This window comes from Panthera onca, chromosome F1 (assembly GCF_046562875.1).
Source record: "Panthera onca isolate mPanOnc1 chromosome F1, mPanOnc1 haplotype 2, whole genome shotgun sequence".
In the NCBI taxonomy this organism is placed as follows: Eukaryota; Metazoa; Chordata; class Mammalia; order Carnivora; family Felidae; genus Panthera; species Panthera onca.
In genome coordinates this window covers 67328942-67349138 of record NC_138355.1, presented here as the reverse complement: position 1 = coordinate 67349138, position 20197 = coordinate 67328942, and the positions used below count along the sequence as shown (strand labels likewise).

Sequence of the window (20197 nt, the reverse complement as noted above, 5' to 3'; positions counted from 1 at the left end):
TCCAACACCTAGCTTTATCACAGAACTTATCACATCACACCGTAACTGTTTCTTTGCCTGCTTCACCAACTGGCAAAAACTCACCAAGGGCAAAGGCTTGACTTCGTGAACTTTGTTTTCTCAGCGTCTAGCTCAACGGTTGGTCTTTAGTAGACGCCCTCAGCAGGCACTCAATAAATGCTTTTTGAAAGGATGTTGAGTGCAGCCCTGTCCACTCAGGAAGGGCCGCCTCCTTTTTAAGGGTTCGGGGCTTCTCCTACCTCCCTCTCAGATGCAAAGGCAGAAGACACACAGAAACATTTGTCAGACTTTCTTTATTCACCTGTAAAAAGCCTCACCCACACCACAAACACCATCACCGTCACCACACACACTCACACACACACGGGCAGATCTAAGATCCCTGTCCCAGTCCCCGGACTCCGGGGGCCCGGCATATACACCTCCTAGCAAGCCCACCCAAGCCCACCACCACCAGAGCTGCAGGAGCAGTGTTCCAGGCTGGAGCTAGGGCTTGCTGGGGCCTCCCCTCTGCAGGCTCTGTGTGCCTTCACCCAGCCTCCTATCAGGCGCTCTCACAGCAGAGTGGCCTGTTCGGGGTGGGGCACTGGCTGTCTATAGACCGGTGGCCGGACCCTAGTGGCATCGCGGCGGCGACGGAAAGCTAGGAATTCCTCCCGGAGGACAGCACAGCGGGCCTCGGGGCCAGAAGCACGGGCAGCATTCAAGAGGCCACCCTCCTCTGGAGTCTTCACGTCTGCAAGAGGGGGGCACAGCAAGGACAGGGCTGGGGGTCACTGGTGCAGATGAGCCAAGGGAGAGCAGGAGGAGCAAGGCTGGGGCCCGGGGCCCGGCTGGGAACAGACAGGGGGAGACGTGGAACGGGGGGTGCCGCACCGCCTTCCTGGGGGGCTCACGCACCTAGCTCTGGCTCAGCTTCAGGTCGGGGTCGAGGGCCAGCCGCGCCCAGGTGCAGAGTCTCCAGCAATTCCATGTCCCCAGGGAATTCTGAGTCCCACTCATAGTTTTCATCCACAGATGTGTTCCTCCTGTCACAGGGGACAAATGCGTGGTACGGCGAGAAGAACAGAGGGTGAGCAGAAAAGCCCAAACCCAGAGTCCCCCAACTCAGCTTGGGCCATGGGTTTCCCCCGAAGATCCCCGGACCTCGGCAAAAGCTTCTAAAAGGAGACAAGTTCTCCTGGTCCCAGGGTGGGAGAGCCCAGAAGGCACAGTGTATTAGGAGAGGGGTGGGGCAGTCTGGGCAGGGACTGGAGCCAAGGTGGGGAAGGGCAGGGACTGTCCTCACCTCTTGCTGACTGTCACCACGTGTTCCCTTCGGGGCCACCTCTCAGGGCCACTGGCCCAGCTGCCGGTGTCTCCCGGAGCAGGGCTGAGGTAGCTGCCTCCCGCAGAGGGGGCTGTGGAGGGGGGCCGAAGGAACGAGGCGCTGCCCCGCCCGCTGCTCTGGCTGGTGAGGCTACCCCGAGGGGCGGCAGGGAGAAGGCTTGGCAGCAGCCGTTCCCTCAGTGTCCAGTCGGCCAGTGCCGTGTACAGGGGCTCTGGGGTGGCCCCGGCCCCGACCACAGCCCCAGGAAGCGCTGCCCTGGGGGACACGGTGGCGGAGTCCAGGGGCTGAAGGAGAGATGAGGTGGGGCAGGGCCGGGTATCCATGTAATCTGGGGGTGGAGCAGGCCCGGGCTCCTCGAAAGGGGGCCAGTCCCCGTCCACATTCATCTCCCGGAAGAAGGGCAGGCTCAGGTACTGAAGCAGGGGTCCTGGACCAGGCAGAGGACTGGGCGGGGCCTCGGGAGGGGGCCCCACAGGGCTGATGTCTGCAATGCAGAGGGGCTGGGGCATCCCACTGGGGCTGCTGCTGCTGCAGTCATAGGACCTGGCCTGGTGCTGGGATGGGGTCCGAGGTTCAGCTCGCTCAGAGCCTGACCTTTCCTGGGGGGTCCCGGCGCTGGGTCCCATCACAAAGCGGCCATCTGGTCCCCGGCAAATGGGCTCCAGGGGTAAGGGGCCCCGGCTAGGTGGAGGATCCGGAGGGGGGCTGGGGGGACCAGCGGGCTCCCCCCAGAGCAGACTCTGGCGCAGGCTGGGAACTGGGGAGCCCTGGAGCTTCAGCTTTGCCACGCTGTCGGGACTGCCCGAACCCGGAGCAGAGCTGGGGAAGGACAGGGGATCCGGCTCTGTGGCAGGGAGCCAGGCCCCTTCCCAGGACCAGCCTTGAGAGGTTTGGTGAACAGAGCAGAGCTAGGGACAGCGAACAGACACCAGGACCCACGTGGTGGAGGGGTGGCAGAAAGGCGCACAGGCAGCAGTGGGCAGCCCCAGGCTGGGACCTCTGCACTCCCACCCTCACCTCCTTCCAACTTCTGTTCCGCCCCTCCCCGCCCACCCCAAGGCACCACCGAGGAGGCCAAGACAGCGGGCGCAGAGGGAAGGTCGAAGGAAGCGGAGGAGGTGGAGGGACTTACTGCGGAGCTGACTTCCCGGGCGGGGAGAAGATAAGAGGCGCATCTGTTCGGGCAGAACCAGAGGTGACACCGGCAAACCTCAGGCCCTCCAGAGCCCCAGGCGCACAGCCTCACCCAACACCCGCCGGCAAACCCTCCCCGCTGGGGACAGGCAAGTGCGGACAGACAGGACGCACCTGCCCTGCGCGGGAGGCGGGTGGCCACCTCCGGGGGGCGGGGCTGGGGCGGGAGGCGGGGCCCGCGGGGGCGTGGCCTCGGGGGCCTACCTTGGCGGAGGCGCTTGCGGCGGCGGCGGGCTGCCCTGCGCCGGTTGGTCAGGCAGGCGGCCAGGACGCTCACGAGGACAGCCACGCCCAGGAAGCAGACCCCGCCCACCACGCCGGCCAGGACCGGCTGGGGCAGGAGGCCTGGCAGCTGCGTGCGGGAGGGGTACACCTCCAGGCCTGGGCGAGGGGTCACGAGGGGCGGTCGGTGCCCGCGACAGTGGGCTCAGCGCCCCCCCCCCCCCCCCCCCCCGGTGCTTACGCTCTGCCCTCCCGCCGGGTTCTCACCGGAAGTGGACACGTTGGCCGTGTTGCTCGGATCGCTGACATAGCTGCCTGCGAGGGCCACGAGGCGGAACTCGTACAGAACGTCCTGGGGGTGGGGGTCCGGGGAGGGGGTCAGGACCCAGCACCGCCCACCCCAGCTCTGTCCAGAAAGACTGCGCAGTTGGGAAGGGAGGGTGAGAAGCCCAGGTTTGGGGAACGGAGCCGGGGCCCGGAGCACCGCGGGGAGGAACCTCCCGGTGCCTGCCTCCCACACATACCTTGATGAGTCCAGGTACCAGCAACTGCATTTCTGTGCCCGCCACGGCCCGGTCTAGCACCTCCCAGCCCTGGGAGCCTTGCCGCCCCTCCAGGACATAGCCATCCAGTGTTTTAGGGACCAGTTCTGGGGGATCCCAATGCAGGAGCACCCCCCGGGGTGTCCTCACTGCCACCAGGCCTCGGGGAGGTGACAGGGCAGGTGACATCTCAGTGGGCGGAAGACTGGGGGCAGCTGGCGTGGTGGGAAGCCCTAAGCAGGGCAGACAGGCATGAGATGGGGCTCCCGGGACCCTTCCACAACATGCCAACCCCTCTATTCCCCGCCCCCAACTCCATGCTCAGCCATTCTCCCAGAGCCCCTAAAGACACCCCCGAATCACGTTCCATAAACCCCTGTGGACCGCAAGCTGCCCGGCTCCTCTGCCCCCTCCCACCCAGGTCGTGCCAAATCCAGGTTTTCCCTATCAGTCCTATCCCGTCCGGTCAGATGCTGGCGTTGGGGCGGGGGGGGGAGATCTCTCACCCTCGGGGGCAGACAAGACGATCTCACTGAAGGGCCCACTCCCCAGCTTGTTCTGAGCTAGGACGCTGAACTGGTACTGGATATGGGGCTGCAGCCCCAGCACCAGGAGGTAAGCAGCCCCCACAGGCACTGCCAGCGACACCCAGTCATGGTGGGTTCGGTCAGGACGCTTGGCCCTGGAGGACATGAGGAAACGGGGGGACTTCGTTACTAGGAGGGCCAGGAAGCTCTGGAGTCCAGAGACTGACCTGTCCCCTCCCCTCAGCCGTCCAGGATCTCGGCACCTGGGCCCTGAACACCAAAGATCCCCCTGGAAACAGGGCAGCAGAGTTAGGGCGGGGCTGGGATGGAAGGGTGGGAGGAAGGGCAGAGGGCCAGAGGGAATCGGGTGGGGGGACAGGAGCGGCAGATCACTCACAGTGGGGTATACCAGACACTGAATCTCTGCAGATAGCCACCATCAAAGCCGGGCTCCCAGGAGACATTGGCACCCTTGGGCAAAGGCACCACGGACACATTGGTGACAACGTGTGGGCTGGTGCCTGGGGAGGGGGAATTGAGTGGGGGGGGAGAGGAGGCTGGTCAGGTAAAGAGCTAAGGAGGGTTCCCAGGGCCTCTGACCTCCAACCCATCACCCCAGGGCCCCCTGCCCCCCATCCCCATGTGGACCTCCAAAAATGATTCTCCCGTCCCCTGTCCCACATGGGTTCCTCTAGCCCCCAGCCTGCTCTCCGGCCACTAACCCAGCACGTAGACATGTGTGGAGGCGGCCACTCGGGCCACAGCATTGCTAGCGGTGCACTCCCAGCGCCCATGGGCCTCCTTGGTCAGCGGTCGCAGGATGAGGCTACTGTTGCTGCCCACCTGGGCCTGGCCCTGCGGCCGCCGGCCCACCTACGGAACCACTGGTCAGCCCTGAGGACACATGCGGCCACCCCTCACCGAGGGCAGCTCCAGCGTCCTCCCCACCCTGCCTCCGATGGCTCCCTCCTTCCCGCAGAATGACGAGGGGCAGGGAGAGGCAGGGGTGCAGAGCGTGTGCGCATGGGCAGAGCGGGGCTAGGAGCCTTACCTTGGCCCAAGAGATAGCAGGAGGGGGGTCTCCCTGGGCAGAGCAGGGGATGAGTAGCTCCCGCCCTACTTCTTGGAAATATTCTTCCTTAGGTCGTTCTAGAAAAGCTGGGGGAGCCTGCAAGCCAGATCTGGCATTGGGAGGGGCCTCCCGCACTGCCATCTAAGGGCCGCTCCGCTCTCTGGGGCTCCCATCACACCCCATCTCCCAGGGTCTCCCTACCTGTTGTCTCTGCTCCCCGGCGGGGCTGGAGGGAAACGGGGGTCTGGGAGGCCTCTCTGGGGGGTACACACCTCCCCAGAACACCCTTCACCCTCTCCTCTGCTTCACACCCCTTTTCCTCGAGGCCAAGGTTAGTGAGTTGGGCAGGCAGGTATCTTACTTTGGGGACGTACGCGTCCCTCACACCCCACCTCGCCAGCACCACCTCTACAGAAATCGCCGGCACGGAGTCTGACAGCTGCCGCCGCCACCGTTGGACTCCGAAGTGACTGCTCTGCCCCCCTCGCCAGGGCGCCCGCAGCCACCCTCACCTTGAGCAGCACGCGGGTCACCGGGGAGGGCCCTGCAGTACCGAGACTGTTGTAGGGGGTGCAGGAGTATTCTCCCAGGGCATCCTCGTTCCCCAGGGCGATGATCAGGGAGCCCTCGGGGCCCTGGGACCAGCCAGGGAGCTGCGGGGAAGTGAAAGCGGTTCAGCAGAGGCTGGAGAGGAAGGAGAAGGCCACATCCCTGCAGAGGACTCCTCCTCCAGGCCTGACCCCTCTCTGAACTCCAGGCCTACGCTTCTCTTTCCAGCGGCGCCCCCTGGAGCTGAGCCCTGCCTGGCGGGGTGTCCGGCACCCGGTAACGAAAGTCAGCATCTTCCACTCCAAATCCTTTCCTTTCCCTGCCTTCCCTGTTTGTCAAGGGCCCCACTGTCCCCACTAACCTGGACTGCTCACTCCCCCGTGGAATTGCTCACCAGATCTCTCCTCCGGGAAGGCCTCCATCTAAGCATGAAGCCCGTCCACGCCCAGGACCCCCTCAGCTCTCACCTGGACCACTTCACAGCCTCTGAACCCCTCTCCCTGTGTCCACTCTGCCCTCCATCCACCCGACAGACTCAACTCCCGCTCACAGCTCCGATGCTGTCGCACCACCGCTCAACAGCTTCACTGGCTCCAACTGCCCGCAGACTTTTGTAACTTCCAACAAAAACGTACCCAGTCCTCCCATCGCAGAAGCCCCCGGGGATGGGGACACTAGGATTAAAAGATGTGGTGGTCGCCCACGAGGGCGGACAAAGACCCCAACTGCTTGTAAGAACGTAATATTCACTTGGTACCCACGCTTCTCTTGGCCCCAACCTGTTTCTCCGCAGCACCGTGTACCCACGGGCATGTGGCTCCCCTCAAACTCGAGGACTCGTCACGCCCTACACGCGAGGTACCGTTTCCTGCCTCGGGGCCCTGGTTCCTGCTCCGAATGTCTGTCCACCCCCCCAAGGCCCATCACCAAGGTCCCAGAAGTTGTTGCTGATCTGTCCTCAACCAGCCCTGGCCTTCCAGCAGAGTGTCTGTCCTACCCCTTCTAGGCTGTGCCCTCCTTCAGGACAGATGCTGTGCTCCTCCACAAACACCCCCACACAGCCCCCCAGGGAAGGGGTGTATCCCTAGTCACTGACTTGAATTACACTGAGCTAACTCCACCCCAGCTGACCTGCCCAGGATCACACCAAGCCACACCCTTCCTTCCCCCCCCCCCGCCCGGAGGTCTGTACCTTATCCAGCTGCAGGGCCTGCCCATCCTTGGTCCAGCTGACGAAGAGCAGTGGGGGGTTGGCGCGGACCGGGCACCGGATCACCCCCCGCATGCCTACGGGCAGGGGGGTCTCAGGAGGCATCGCTGTCGCCTGCGCTGGGTCTGGTGGGGGGAGCAGTGGCAGGTTGTGGGGCAGGAACTAGGCCTGGCCCAGGGGGAGGGAGCAGGCTTGGGGAGGGAGCCGGGTGAGGCTTACAGAGCACAGTGAGGTAGGCAGAGGCCGAGGGCGGGCGCCGGAGGCCGTTGCTGGGCACGCAGGTGTAGCGGCCTGCGTCGTCCGGCTGGGCGGCCAGCAGCCGCAGGCTCCCGTCTACCAGGATCCGCACTCGGGGCTGCAGGCGGCTGCAACGTGGCACGTGTGGGCAGGGGTCCAGGCTCGCTGAGCCGGGGGACTCCTCCAAGGCTGCCCGCCGGCCCCCGCCCACCCCCAAGCCCCACCTAACGTGGAACACGTTGACGCTGTCCTGGAACCAGCTATAAGTGAGGTTGGTGGGGTACGCCTCAGCCCGGCAGGCCAAGGAAACATCCTGGGAGGCATTGACCGTGCTGTTCTTGGGGGGCACCACGATGACCGGGGGGCCTGTGGGGGAGCACATGGGAAGAGAGAGGCCTCAGCCCTGAGGTCCCCTCTACAGTTCTTCCTGCCATCTGCCCTCTGGCATAGGGGAACTGAAACAGCCCTAACCCCTGTACCTCACGCAAGTTCCTTCTCTTCTCCAGACCAGATCCCCTTCCCACCAGGGACAACCCAATTCACCCGGACTCCCCCGCCTAGAACCTGCGTGTGTGTGTGTGTGTGTGTGTGTGTGTGTGTGTGTTGGGGAGGGGGAGGCAGGCTCACTCTCTGCTCATTTACCCTTTACCTCCCTCCACTGTCGCCTGCTAAATCACCTCCACGTGTCCTACCCTAATGCAGGTGCCCAACACCTCACCAGCGGATACAGCACGATCCCCGACCGAGGCTCCCCCATCTGGCCACTCCAGCGGCCATTCACACAGAGACACCCCCTTTGGCCAGAACAGAACGCTTCTGTTCAAGAACTCACAACTCCTGGGGCACCTGGGTGGCTCAGTCGCTTGAGTGACCGACTTTGGCTCAGGTCATGATCTCACAGTTTGAGAGTTCGAGCCCCATATCGGGCTGTGTGCTGGCAGCTGGGAGCCTGGAGCCCGCTTGGGATTCTGTGTCTCCCTCTCTCCCTGCCCCTCCCCCACCCATGCTCTGTCTCTCTCTGTCTCCGAAATAAATAAACATTAAAAAAATCTTTTTTTTCAAGAACTCACAACTCCTGGCTCCCACCACATCAAGCTTGAACTTCTCGATCCAGCCTCGTGGGCACTCAGGATCCAACCCCTCCCGGCCCGGCCAACCGTCTTTTCATACGCCAACCCTTAAGAACTCTTTTAGCTCAGTGTGGGCGTGTCGTGCCCCCGAGCCGGCTGCACGCCTTTGCTCTCCGAACCCCCCGTCTGGAAGGCTCTTCCCACAGAGTCTGGCCAGGCTGCATCATCCCTGCAAATCCGTCTCTCCCTTCTACCGCCCCACTGCTCTCTCCCCTCCCTGGACTCCGCTGCCTGGGTCGTCGGGAATAGGAGGTGACAATCCGAGCCGGGGGGCCCTATAGGACACGACAGACACGCGGGGCGCTCCGCTGAGCACCTCCCTGCACCATTTCTTTTAAGCCTCACAAGAGCCTTCTGTGCCAGGAATTACTGTCTCCACAGATGAAGCAGTGGAGGCCGAGAGGCAGAGAGAAGTGAGGGCCCAAAGTTACCAGGGTAGGCAAGACTCGTTCAGACCTTCCTGACCCTGGCGGGCTTGGCCCTTAACAGTTCCTCAGCGCTGCCTTCCCACAGAACCAGGGAAAGTGACACTTCACTAACTCATCTGCCTTCCCTTTAGAAGAGGCTCTCCGAAGGCAGAGTCCAGGCCATCTCTTAGCTTTCCTTCTAGACGGAAGGTCTCGGACAGGAGGTACTAAGTGCTGATCACTGTACTCAACTGAACCTGATTAAATTCTTAACCTAGTCCTAAAATGTAGATATGAACCTCTTTATATATAGATGAGAACCTGGGGGGGGTTGGGGGGGGGGGTTACACACCACACTGCTGGGCCCTAAATATCTACTCGTCCATTCACTGCTCCTTTTAAAATTAAGATGCTGGTTTTTAGAGGGGCGCCTGGGTGGCTCAGGCGGTTAAGCATCTGACTTCGGCTCAGGTCGTGATCTCACGGTTGGTGAGTTCGAGCCCCCCATCTGGCTCACTGCTGTCAGCGCAGAGCTCACTTCGGATTCTCTGTTCCCCTCTCTCTGCCCCTCCCCTGCCTGAACTCTCTCAAAACTAAATAAAACATTAAAAAAATTATAGAGAGAGAGAGAGAGAGAGAGAGAGAGATGTGGTTTTAGAGCACCAGCCTGCATTGGTAGCTCCCTTTCTCTCCACGCCCCTGTGTCCTCTCTTGCTACGTGCACCCCCAGCCACAGGTCAGAGCCCCCCCCCATACAGGTCCCTAGTTCCGGCCCGCAGCACCCCCACCAAGAGCACCTAGCACCAGCAGCTGGGTGGCGTGGGAGGCACTGCCCTCGGTGCTGGAGGCTTGACAGGTGTAGACCCCAGAGCTGCGGCGTTCCACCCGCCGGATCCACAGCGTTCCATTCTGCACCTAGGGTAGGAGGGGATAAGGAAGGTTCCTCCTCCTCCTCCCGCCCCCTGCCTCCCCTTCCCTCCCTCCCGCGGGCCTCAGACCCTGCACTTCCGAGTCTGGCCGGCAGAGGGCAGCAGCACCCCAGGCTCAGGAAGCCAGTGAGGCGTCCCCCCCTGGCCAGTCTCCCAGCTCGGCATTTGGCCCCTGGGCCTCTAGCCCCGCCCCCCAAGCCTCCCCCTCACACCCTATCAGGCCCACTTAGCCCAGCCCCGGGACTCACTTGCACCTGGCCCTGGCCCTGGCCAAGATCCTGTCCTCGGAGCTTCCAAGTCACATGAGGCTGTGGGCTGCCACGGGCCACACAACGCAGGGTCACAGGCTCCAGTTCCTGAACTTCCAGCACCTGGGGAGGGGTCTCCAGGAACTGAGGGGGTGCTGCGGAGAGAGAGGCATCAGGGGATGCCAGAGGGGCTCTCAGTCCAAAGAGCAGGGACACCGGTCAGGGCTGCAGGCCTCAGCCCACCGGCCGGCCCCACTGCTCGGGAGTCCCCGGCCCAGGGCCACCCTGCCTGCTGAGCTCAGGCCAAGTGAGGGTGGCACCAGCCCATCCCCACACTGGCCTGCGGACTTAGCAACTGGGGCTGTGCACAGGAGGGGTGTCAGAGCCAGGGGAGAGCTAGTGGCCCCTGGCACTGCTCTGGGGGCCCGGAGGCCTGGGTCCAGACTCCACTCTGCCCCTAAGCAGCGGCAGGATCCAGTCTCCTCATCTGTGAAAGGGGAAGGATTCTGACCTTCCTTCCTTCTTAGGGTTGACAGAATTCATGAGGTCCGGGGTGAAAAGGTATTTTGAGAAAACAAAACACGGTCTCAACACGTGAGTCGTGTTTCGCTCAGGGCCCGGCAGCCCCCTACCCCCCCCCCCATTCCCCTCTCCCGGCCAGAGAGGCAGGGACGGGGAAGACAGAGGAAGTTCCAACACTGGAGGGCAGGCGTGGCGGTGGAAGGGGCAAGATGCAGACAGTGAGCCAGCAAACAGGAGTGTCCGCGAGGGTGGGGCCCCGGAACCACCCCCCCCAGAGGTCCTCATCATGCGCCCCCCCCCCCCCCGACCTGCCCCCAGGTTCATACAATTGACTGTGAGGTGCACCCAGGAGCCGTTAACAGAGTCGTCCTCAGGGCTGTGCTTGTCCAGGAAGAGCACTCGGCACTCGTACCAGCCCTGGTCTTCCGCTCGGAGCCCCTCAATCCGGAGAGATGCCCCCTTCTGCAGCCGGACTCGCCCTGGGGGAGGAGCCCCAAACCCTGGTCACGCTGGTTACCCTCAGAGGTCAAGAAGGAGGCCCTGTCTCCTCCAGTCACCCTGATCCAGCGGGGACCGGAGAGACACAGGTGGGGCTGGGGTCACCGAGGGCAGATCCCTCCATTCAGCCCCGGATCACTCCTGCCTTTTAGCAGCTGAGATCCAGTTTAGACAAAGAGAAACCCAGAGTGGTAGCAGGTGCACAAGACACCCTACTGAACCGCAGGTGGCTTCAAGGACCGTTGGGAGGAGGGTGGTTTAAGAGCCACACTTAGGGGCGCCTGGGTGGCTCAGTCGGTGAAGCGTCCAACTTGAGCTCGGGTCATAATCTCGCGGTTCGCCAGTTCGAGCCCCGCGTCGGGCTCTATGCTTACAACTCGGAGCCTGGAGCATTCTGTGTCTCCCTCTCTCTCCGCCCCTAACCCACTCGCATTCTGTCTCTGTCTCTCTCAAAAATACATATACATTTAAAAAAAAAAAAAATTAAGAGCCACACTTAGTCTCCTCATGAGTCTTACAGGATCTGCCCCAGCCCTGGGCTCTTCGGAGGGGCAACGTATGGCTCCTGGAGGACCCCTCCCGCCAGAGCACTGGCCCTGGAAACCTCAGCAGTGTTTGGGGCCCAAGCAGGGACCCAGACCTCGCCTACCAAAGCCCCTAATCCCTCGGGGCTATTATCAACGGCCTAAGCGCCTTAGGGTGGCCAGAGTCCAGCCCAGCCAGGCAGCAAGGTCAGCAGCCTCCTCACCCCATCCCTTCACGCCCCAGGGCACCCGCGGCCCCGGCCGACTGGCCACACGGAGCTCCACAAAGCCACACGGCCACAGCACAGGCAGACACACACGCCCACCCTCCGTCAGCATCCACTACGCCACCAGGTTCAGACTGAGGCTGCCCCCCACATCCCTCGGCCCCCTCCCCACACAGCTTCGGGGGTCACCGGCAGTGCCGCCTAGTGAGAGAGGCCCACACTCGGGAGCCAGGGAGACCCAGAGCCCAGCTCTGCGGTGTATTCCCTTGGGCAAACTGGCCGACTCGGGTTTCATCCGGAAAAAGAGGTGAAGACCAATCTGGCCGGGGAGGGAGGGGGGAAGGGACGCGGGGCAGGCAGGCGGCCCACTGCTCACGTACTGAACACAAGGATGAGCACAAGGTGTGAAATCAGAAGCGGGACTCGATCTCGGGCCTCCCCTTACCTGGTGGCAGGTCCTCTCCGCCCACCCCCAGCAGCGGCTGGCCCCACCGAGCACCACACCGCCCTGCCGGCACCTGGGACTGCCTAGACCCCTCTCCGCCCACGTCTGCCTAGACGTCACCGCCCACGTCTGCGTGTTCAGCACGGGTGATCTTTCCAAAATACAATCTAAGCCTGCAGGGATATAATCTAGTGCCGTCAGGGAAGAAGAGGAGACTGAACGGTCTGAGGCAAGTCTTAGGCAAGGGACTTTTTCCTTCCAAGGACGAGGTCCAGGGGTGTGGACTCTCCAGGATGGGCGGACCTGTTTCCAGGGCTAGGTGTTGAAATCTCCACCTAGGAGATAAGCCTAGGCCTTGCGGGTAAATATTTAACACAATCACACCCTTCCACACACACCCCCTTCGGGATCCCTCCGTAACCCCCATCTGCGTGGCCACGGAGCCCTGCGACCCCAGAGTGCAAAGTCCCCTTAAGTTCCAAAAGACAGCCACTTCTCATTACGGTTGTCTTCGAGCTCCACGAAAAAAGCAGGAAGAGGAAGGGATATTGAGCACTGATGTGGACCATGTAACATTTAATCCTCGCAGGAAATCCATTCGAGAGGAAAGGACGGACACGAAGCTTCCTTCCAAAATCCCACGGCTTGTAAGTGACAAAGTCAGGCCTTCTTTCTCCAGATGCGGAACACTTTCCAGTGCACCGTGGGGTTAGGATCAAGTGACGCTCAGGGCACACAGCACTGACCACATCCAGGGTGTTCCCACTCAGGGCGTTGGTGGTCAGCGGATAACGGTTCTAAATGTCAGCGGATCTGAACATTCAAGGAGGCATACTGCGTGCCCTCCCTTTTCTGGGAGATACGGGCTGCTAGACTTGTGGCACGGCACAGGAAGATGGCCAAGGGCAGGCAGGCAGTCCTGAGTCCTCCTGAGTCCCGGGCCCCTCCCGGAGGCCCACCCTCCCCCCCGCAGGGCCACAGCCTGGTGGGCTTCAGACCCTCCCCCGCCGCGCCCTGCCCCGCTCCGCACGTGCAGGGGTGCGTAAAGGAAGCGGGAGACACTGACTGCTCTCTCCAGCTCTCAGAAGGCAGAGAACCCACACGCACGTGCATGTACAAGCTCACATACACAGTTCAAGAGATGCTCCTTGCTGTGTTCAGAGGTTCCAAGGACCACGAAGCGAGAGGACTACTGCTTCCCGGGAGCTGTGACCACAAGGAAGGTTTTGCAGGAAAAAAGGGGAGAGGCCTGGAGGGTGGAGTGTTCTGAGAATAAGAGAATTGCCTCGGGGCGCCCGGGGGGCTCAGTCGGTTAAGCATCCGACTTCGGCTCAGGCCATGATCTCGCGGTTTGTGAGTTCGAGCCCCACGTCGGGCTCTGTGCTGACCGCTCAGAGCCTGGAACCTGCTTCGGATTCTGTGTCCCCCTCTCTCTCGACCCCTCCCCCGCTCACACTATGTCTCTCTCTGTCTCAAAAATAAATAAACACTAAAAAAGGAAGGAAAAAAAAAGAGAACTGCCTTGCAACCAACAACTCGGGACAGAGAGAAAACTCATGCCTTTCTGCCAGCCGCGCTGGCAGAAGTTCCCAAGAAAGACAGCATGAAAGTCAAAGACCAAGTCAGCGCGAGGGTTAGGAAGGCGTCCTAGCCTGTTTTATACCGCTTTTCACCACTTTGTGCTAGTCTGTAAATCCCGGCCCCTCCGCCAGATGGATTCTGGAGTCCTCAAAGGTTGGGAGCTGGGGTCTCAGGCGTGGTCCCTCCCACGTTCTAGGCCACCAGCCTCACACACGCAGTCCCAGACCATCTCTCCTTCACTTGCCCAGAGGGCTTATGACAGGACGGCATTGTCCTTAGCAACCTCCACCTCCCGTTGCTTAGCAACTGTGGGTTCGGAGTCCCCTGCACAAAGGCCGAGAGGCCCCTTAGACGGGAGGCAGTAAGAGAGTTAATGGGCACAGGGCCCTCCCCCCCAGCTCTGACTCCCCAGACTGGCTGGACTAGCTACTGGGGGGCGGGAGCAGGGGTGGGCACTAAGAGCAGGGGCAGGAAGAAGCCCCGAGGGGTTATGGCTCACAGTTCCCGCAGCTCAGAGCCACACGGAGAAAGGAAACCCACAGGTAGCACCGTTGCCAGCCGGCCAGCCAGCGGCTTGTCTGCCCGAGGGACCCCAAGACGGGTAGAGAGAAGGACAGTTAGGAATCCCAGGAAAATTCCTCTCCCTGCTCCGCTCCACCTGCCCCTGCCCCGTCCTCAGTCAGGCAACATTCTGTATCTACCCAGCCTCAGCCCTCAGCCCAAACCCCTCCGGGCCCAGCCCCGGCCCCGCAGAGGCAGGGAGGGCGGGCTGGTGGGCACGGCCAGTTTTTTTTGTGTTTTTTTTTTTTACCCCACTTGTCCTAATTGGGCCCTGCTTTCATCAGCTCTCACGGGGCTTGTGTAGACACATCCGCTCCCACCAGGCTGTTTGCCAACAACTGCCCCCGGTTTGAAAATAAACTCTCCCTCCGGCGGCACCTGCCTGAGCTCAGCCTGCCCCTCAGGGACAGCTCAGCCAATCCCAGAGCCGCTCTCAGGATTCAAACTAAAGAGGGGAAAGGTGGGGGTCCCCTCCCCCATCAGCGTCCCCAAGGTGGCCTTTCCTGGGTTTCCCTCTAAAGACTGTCTGGCCCAGCAGCCCCCAGCCCTCGCCTCGGGCCCTCCCACACGCTGCCCTCTGAGGCCTGCACTAAACCGCTCAGATTAAGACTCCATTCGGGATTAGGTGGAAGCCCAGCCCTCTGAGGGAGCCAGCAGGGGTGCGGATGGCAGCCCCGGGGGGAGGGGGGGAGGGTCCATACGTTAGAACAGAAGCCACATAACCCAGCCTGGCCCCATCCATTCCCTGACCCTTAGGGACCCTGGCCCTCCCCAGCCCCCGCTCCGTGCACACGCACCTCTGGACGGAGACCCCCCCCCCCCAGCCTCTGCTGGAGAAGCACACAGGCCACAGACCCACCCACCCTGCTGCCCGTCAACCCACCTGCCAGCCGCCTAGAGCCCCCCAACTGGCATGACGCAGCGGGGGAGGGGGAAGGCAGAGCAGTTAAGAAGAGGTCTTGCCCTCCCCCCACCCAGCCCCCCCTCTGTTGGGGTGTTCACAGTACCTCCTGATCCCCCTTGTCTTACCCACGTAATCGGGGTCAATTCTGGGAGAGTAGAGGCCGAACTGGATGAAGATGGGGAGCAGGAATCCAAAGCGCAGCCACTCGATGACATGTAGCGGGGGCCGGCCAGCCGGGGGCAGCAGGTCACAGCCCAGCACCGCACTGTCGCCAGCCCGGCCCACCACTGACCCCACCTCAGGCTTCCCTCGACCTGCGTGGACAACAGGGACCAGAATCAGGGCAGGGACAGGAGGCTCCCTCAGGGTCTCTGCGCCATCCCTAGGACTCTGTGAAGTGGCTGAGAGAAGCCTCGACTTCTCCAGAACCAGCGCTCTTCGTCCCCTACCCCGCGTGCTCACAGAGAACCCTCCCCTCCCCCGCCCCGGGGAATGCCCCCCCCCCCCAAGGCCGGCGGGGAGCTCTTGAGCCCAGGGAATCCGGCTCACCGTCAGCCCCCTGGCTGATGACCAGGCTGAGGACGGCCAGACCGAGGCAGCAAACCATAGCCCAGCTGCCTGCTCGGCCGGCCCCTCCTATCCACGGGGGCCCCGACGGAGGGGCCCGGGAGGTGTCCACAGCCCAGCAAGCCCCGGGAGGGATGCCTTCTGATCCGGTAGCAGGTTTCAGCTCTCACTCTTCTGCACGGTTAGGGCTTGGCTCACGTAACACCTGATGCAGCCGCTCCCTGGAGCACCACCAGATCTAAACACAAAACGCAAGGCAACATGCCGAGTGGGCCAATACTGGCAACCAGAAGAAACCCCACCGTCAGAGACAGGCCAGGAGGAGAGCAAACGAAGAGAGAGGGGAGCAGAGAAGCAGGGGAGGGACGCAGATACCAGAGATCTTGCCGCCCTGGGGGATAAGGGCCGGGGTGGGGGCTCTGGGAGAACCAGGGAGCACTGGGTGGGGAGTCCTGACAGGGGAGGACACGGGGAGGGTGGGGCAGAGGAGTTGGAAAGATCTGAAGAGAAGCATTCTGGGGAAACCCGGGTTACTGACGTGCCCGGAAAGCTGAGCTTGGAAAAGGATTTGTCAGAAAATGGGAGATGAAGGGTCCCCATGGCTCAGCCCCTTCTCTGTTCTTTCCCTAGTCCTGATGCTGATAACAAGTAGCAGATCGCCAGGGAGAACCAGGATTACTCCTTCACCCCACAGTGACAAATAAGGACCCTGCTCAGGGCTTGCTCAGGGGCACAGAGCCAGTGAAGGGCAAAACCTGGGCGGGAACCCCCAGAAAGCGGCCCCCAGGGAACCCACGCACACAATCCCTTGCCCACCTCCCCAGCCTCTGTGACTCCTGGAAGCTGGGGAGGGACGCCGTATCTCTTTCTCCACTCAGCCTCCCAACACTGCTTTAGCAGTGACTGAGTCAGGCAGCGGGGCGAGGAGATGCCTCCCCCACCTGCTGGAATTGGGGGCCGGGATGGCACCCTCCAGGCCTGGGCAGGTCCCGGGACAGGCAGCTGGCACCACTTTCCCTTCATGATGCTGCCAAGCAGCCCTCGCTCCGCCAGACAGCACGACCCGAGTGCCTCATCCCAAAGCTTCCCATTCGCTCTCCTCCAGTGTCCTCGGGGCCCAGACTTTGCCAGGCTTTCCCTTCCCCAGCCCTAGAGGCATGGTCCCTGAAGCCGGAAGCCTGCCAGTCCCTAGTGAGTACAAAGTGAGCCCTGGGGTGCGCAGGGTAGGAACTCCCGTGGGCCCCAGAGGGTGGTCACAGTGGGCTGGGGGCGGGACTGCTGCGGCCTTGGGCCCCCGCAAATCCAAGCGGACTCTGCTCTGGCCTCCACCCCGCTCCCGGCCTCCCAGTCCGGACTGGCTGGAAAGCATCCCGCCCTCCTCCCCCCTCCCCTCCCCCCCGTGTCTCTCAGCCCGACCCCTGCCTCTACTTAATGGCCCCGCGTATGTAACTCCGCACGACTCACCAGCAAACCTTCCCCTGGCTTCCCTCTGCCCGCGGCGGGCTCTCCCATTCTTCCCCGAAAGAGCTTCTCCCAAACGGATGGAGCCCCAGTTCCCTCGCGGCTCAGCTTTCCGAGCACCCTAGTAACCCGGGTTTCCCCAGCATTCCTCTGCTTTCCCTATGATCTTCCAACTCCTCTGCCCACCGCGCCCCCTCCCCATGCCCTCACCCGTCTGGTCTCCCCACCAAGTGCTCCGATTCCTGCTATCCCTACTTCTCACAGCCCCGCCCCCCCCACCTCTCCGCAAATTCCCATTTTCCACACCTGATCTCCAACTGCACCAGGTCCTCCGCGGTTCCAGGCACTCCCTTCCCGTCGCCCGCAGAGTCCCCACCCATCCTCTCCGCGGGAATCGCCCTCCCGAAAATTCTCCGGCCCCAGCCCACAATACTCTCCGGATACCCCACCCTCAATTCCCTTCTCCTTCGCCTGCTCCGGACCCCTGAACTTCCCCCCCTTGCTTTTGGACACCCCCCCCCCCAAGACCCACCCCCCTGCACCGACGCGCGCGCACACACACACACACACACACACACACACGCACGCGTTACCTCCAGTCGCCTCCGGTTCTCCGGGAATCCCCCTCCCCGACCCGCCCCCCCGAAACCCCACTTCACTCCCCAGAACTCGAGTTCTGCTGCCCCCGAAGAATCCCACGGCGCCCCCAGCCCCCGCCGCCTCGGCTCCCCCGGAACTCGCGAGCCCCGCCGGCGGCCGTCCCTGCCCCGCAGCGCCCCCGCCCTCACCTGCCCGGCGCCGCGCGGCCCGGCTCCCGCAGCCACACAATAGGGGGCGGGCCCGCCTCCCGCCCGGCGCCCCAGCGCCCGCGTCGCCAGGGAGACCGCCGCGCCCCGCCCGCCGCCGCCGAGGGGGCCGACCCGCGGGGCGGGGCGGGGCGGCCGCGACCCCCGGGCGGCCTGGGAGTTGTAGTTTCGGGAGGGCGGGACGCGCGGCGGCGGGCTCGGGTCGCCCCCTGGCGGAGCTCCGGGCGCCGGGCGCCGGCCGGGGAGGGAGCGGGGGAGACCCGCCGCGCGGGCCCCGGGTCGCCGGAGCTGGCCCGCCGTCCTCCCGGGCCTCGCCGCCCGCGAGCCCCCGCCGTCCGCGCGCGGCCGGGGAGAGGCGCGGGGCCGACAGCCGAGCCCGGCCGGGAGCGGGACCCCCGGGGGGATCCGCGCAGCTCGGGGGGGCCCCCTCGGCTCGCGTCCCCCGCCCCGCCCGCCCCTTCCCCGGCCCGACTGGAAATACCTGTCTGCACCCGCGAGCTCCCAGGTCCCGGCCCGGCGCCTCTCGCAGGGTGCCGAGGGGACCGTGCGCCCGGGCCCGGCCTGCCGAGTCGCCCCCTCCCCGCTGCAGCTGCCAGCGCCTGCGACCCGGCGACACAGGCCCGGGGCGGGACGGCAGGACGAGAGGCATCCCGGGGCGGGGCCCTGCAGGGTGCCGGGCCCTGGACCGCGGGCTTCGTAGCGCTCGGGTCACCCGCGCAGAGACCCCGCGAGGCGGGCGTGACTCTGCTTGACTCGGGAGAAAACGGAGGCGCAACCAGGTGGAGCGACTGGCCCCAGACTTCCCACCTCGGGGACGGATGTCCTGCCGAGCCCCGAGCCGAACTCACACCCAACCTGGACGTCATCAAACCCACCTCCTTAGAGACCTCAGGCCGACAGATGGCTGGCATTTCTGCTCCTGGGAGCTTTCTGCTTGGTGAACTTGGGCCGCCTCAGGGATGGGGGGGTCCATCATGCCTTCCCCAGCAGGCTTCATTAAGCAGCGCACCTGCCCAGGTCCTTTCTATTGACCGCTCACCCCAGCCCGAACCCCCGTGACCCCGCCTGACCACGCCAGGCATTTCATTCATGGAATCATGGCCTCAACCAGGGTGGGGTCAAGGGCTCACACCAGCATCCCAGCCTCCCCCTCCTTCCGGATGATCTCGGCCCCAAGGGCCCACATCCTGGGCCAGGAAGCTCGCCCGCCCTCTTAGGAGTCCATTCCATCCTTAGAGAGGGACTGCTGGAAAGTTCTTCCAGATGTAAACGTCTGTGGGCTTTTTGCCACAGCCTGAGGTGAAAATGTGCCGGGAGAGGGGGAGAAAGAAAAAGGCCCTAGAAAAAGAGCCTTTTTTTTAATCCCTTGGGCCCCTCCCTGACCAGCAGGTAAAATCCCCCCCCGGGGGGGGGAGGGGGAATCAGCCACCCCTCTAGTCCAGACATTCATTCATTTCTGCTGTCTCCACAGTGTTTTCTTGAACAAGAGCCCATTTCTTTCAGTTGTTAAAGTCACGTTTCGTAAACTTGGGATTTAAAACAGGGTTCCATTTTAGAAAGGTTTTGATAGGATCTTTTTTTTTTCTGGACGCCTATTCTGTGAGCTGTATTATTATTATCATTTTGCTCTGGTTCACAGGTATCTTCTGGGCTTTTTGGCAAGAACAGGAACCTAGCCCTGTAACTGGCTCCTTCACCAGGCCAGAAGTGGAACTCTGAGTCCCTGAGGCTCAAAAGTAAGATTTTCTTCTGGGTTGCCCACCATCCACGCATCCTACTCTCTGGGAAAGTTTGTTCAACCAACTAGGATTTTACCTAATCCGGGTATCAGCCAGCCCACGTATTTTCAGCCTGTTCACAAGATCAGACAATGTTGTCAGTTCCAGGGACACTTGACCACTGTGAGCAGTGGCCCGTTTACCGGGACAGAAAAGCAGTGTGGCATCTCGGGGCGCCTGGGAGGCTCAGTCAGTTAAGGGTCCAACTCTTGATTTCATCTCAGGCCACAATCTCATGGTCTGTGAGATCTAAGCCCCAGGTCGGGTTCTGCACTGGCATCAGGGAGCCTGCGTGGGATTCTGTCTCTCCCCCTCTCTCTGCCCTTCCCCTCCTCGCACGTGCGTGCTCCCTCTCTCTCTCTCTCTCTCTCTCTCAAAAATAAATAATGAAACTTTTCAAAAAGAAGAAAAGCAGTGTGATTTCTCAGACTGTCACCTAGCTGTCGGCGTGCCTGGTTCCTGCACCCAGTGAGACCAGAGGTCCAAGAGCCTGCGGTGTTTGTCTGGTTCATGCTTGAATTCTCCCACAGCCCTGAGTACGTCAGGGGGGCCCTGCCTCCTCTCCAGACCCGCCTCTTACCTCCCTCTTTAACACACGGGTGTGGACCTCACTGTGCTCTCACAAACCCGTGTCTTCGGGTTCATCCTCTGTCCGGCTAGGATGTCCTTTCTCTCCCTTCCCTGGGCTCCCTACTAATCCGGGGT

At 62.7% G+C, this 20197-nt stretch overlaps 2 protein-coding genes and 1 long non-coding RNA gene across 9 annotated transcripts; 2 read left to right on the top strand and 1 right to left on the bottom strand.

Annotated features, from left to right (window-relative positions):
• Positions 1–295: 295 nt before the first annotated feature.
• IGSF9 (immunoglobulin superfamily member 9) lies at positions 296–17804 on the bottom strand. Of its 6 annotated transcripts, none has more exons than XM_078440887.2 (21): positions 17697–17804; positions 15430–15685; positions 15006–15194; positions 10467–10619; positions 9619–9773; positions 9239–9356; positions 7129–7270; positions 6887–7032; positions 6650–6792; positions 5421–5561; positions 4888–5004; positions 4559–4709; positions 4234–4357; positions 3816–3991; positions 3292–3542; positions 3035–3119; positions 2750–2926; positions 2484–2526; positions 1310–2170; positions 922–1049; positions 296–757 (listed from the first exon to the last, which is right to left on the bottom strand). In XM_078440887.2, the coding sequence occupies exons 2-21, from the start codon at positions 15485–15487 to the stop codon at positions 576–578; spliced, it is 3540 nt and encodes a 1179-aa protein (XP_078297013.2). In that variant the 5' UTR covers positions 15488–15685; positions 17697–17804; the 3' UTR covers positions 296–575. The 6 variants fall into 6 exon arrangements, with proteins under 6 accessions (XP_078297013.2, XP_078297014.2, XP_060500541.3 ...); XM_078440888.2 differs by lacking the exon at positions 17697–17804 and adding an exon at positions 17502–17572; XM_060644558.3 differs by lacking the exon at positions 17697–17804 and adding an exon at positions 17215–17372.
• LOC144614882 (uncharacterized) lies at positions 5557–6182 on the top strand. 2 transcript variants are annotated; one of them, XR_013553140.2, is made up of 2 exons: positions 5557–5733; positions 5872–6182. It is a non-coding gene; the product is annotated as an uncharacterized LOC144614882 (long non-coding RNA). The 2 variants fall into 2 exon arrangements; XR_014136455.1 differs by having other exon boundaries at positions 5855–6182.
• On the top strand, positions 16605–19892 carry LOC132685857 (uncharacterized). Its single transcript, XM_078441255.2, has 3 exons — positions 16605–16638; positions 17575–18651; positions 19354–19892. The coding sequence occupies exons 1-3, from the start codon at positions 16605–16607 to the stop codon at positions 19431–19433; spliced, it is 1191 nt and encodes a 396-aa protein (XP_078297381.1). The 3' UTR covers positions 19434–19892.
• The last annotated feature ends 305 nt before the right edge of the window (positions 19893–20197 follow it).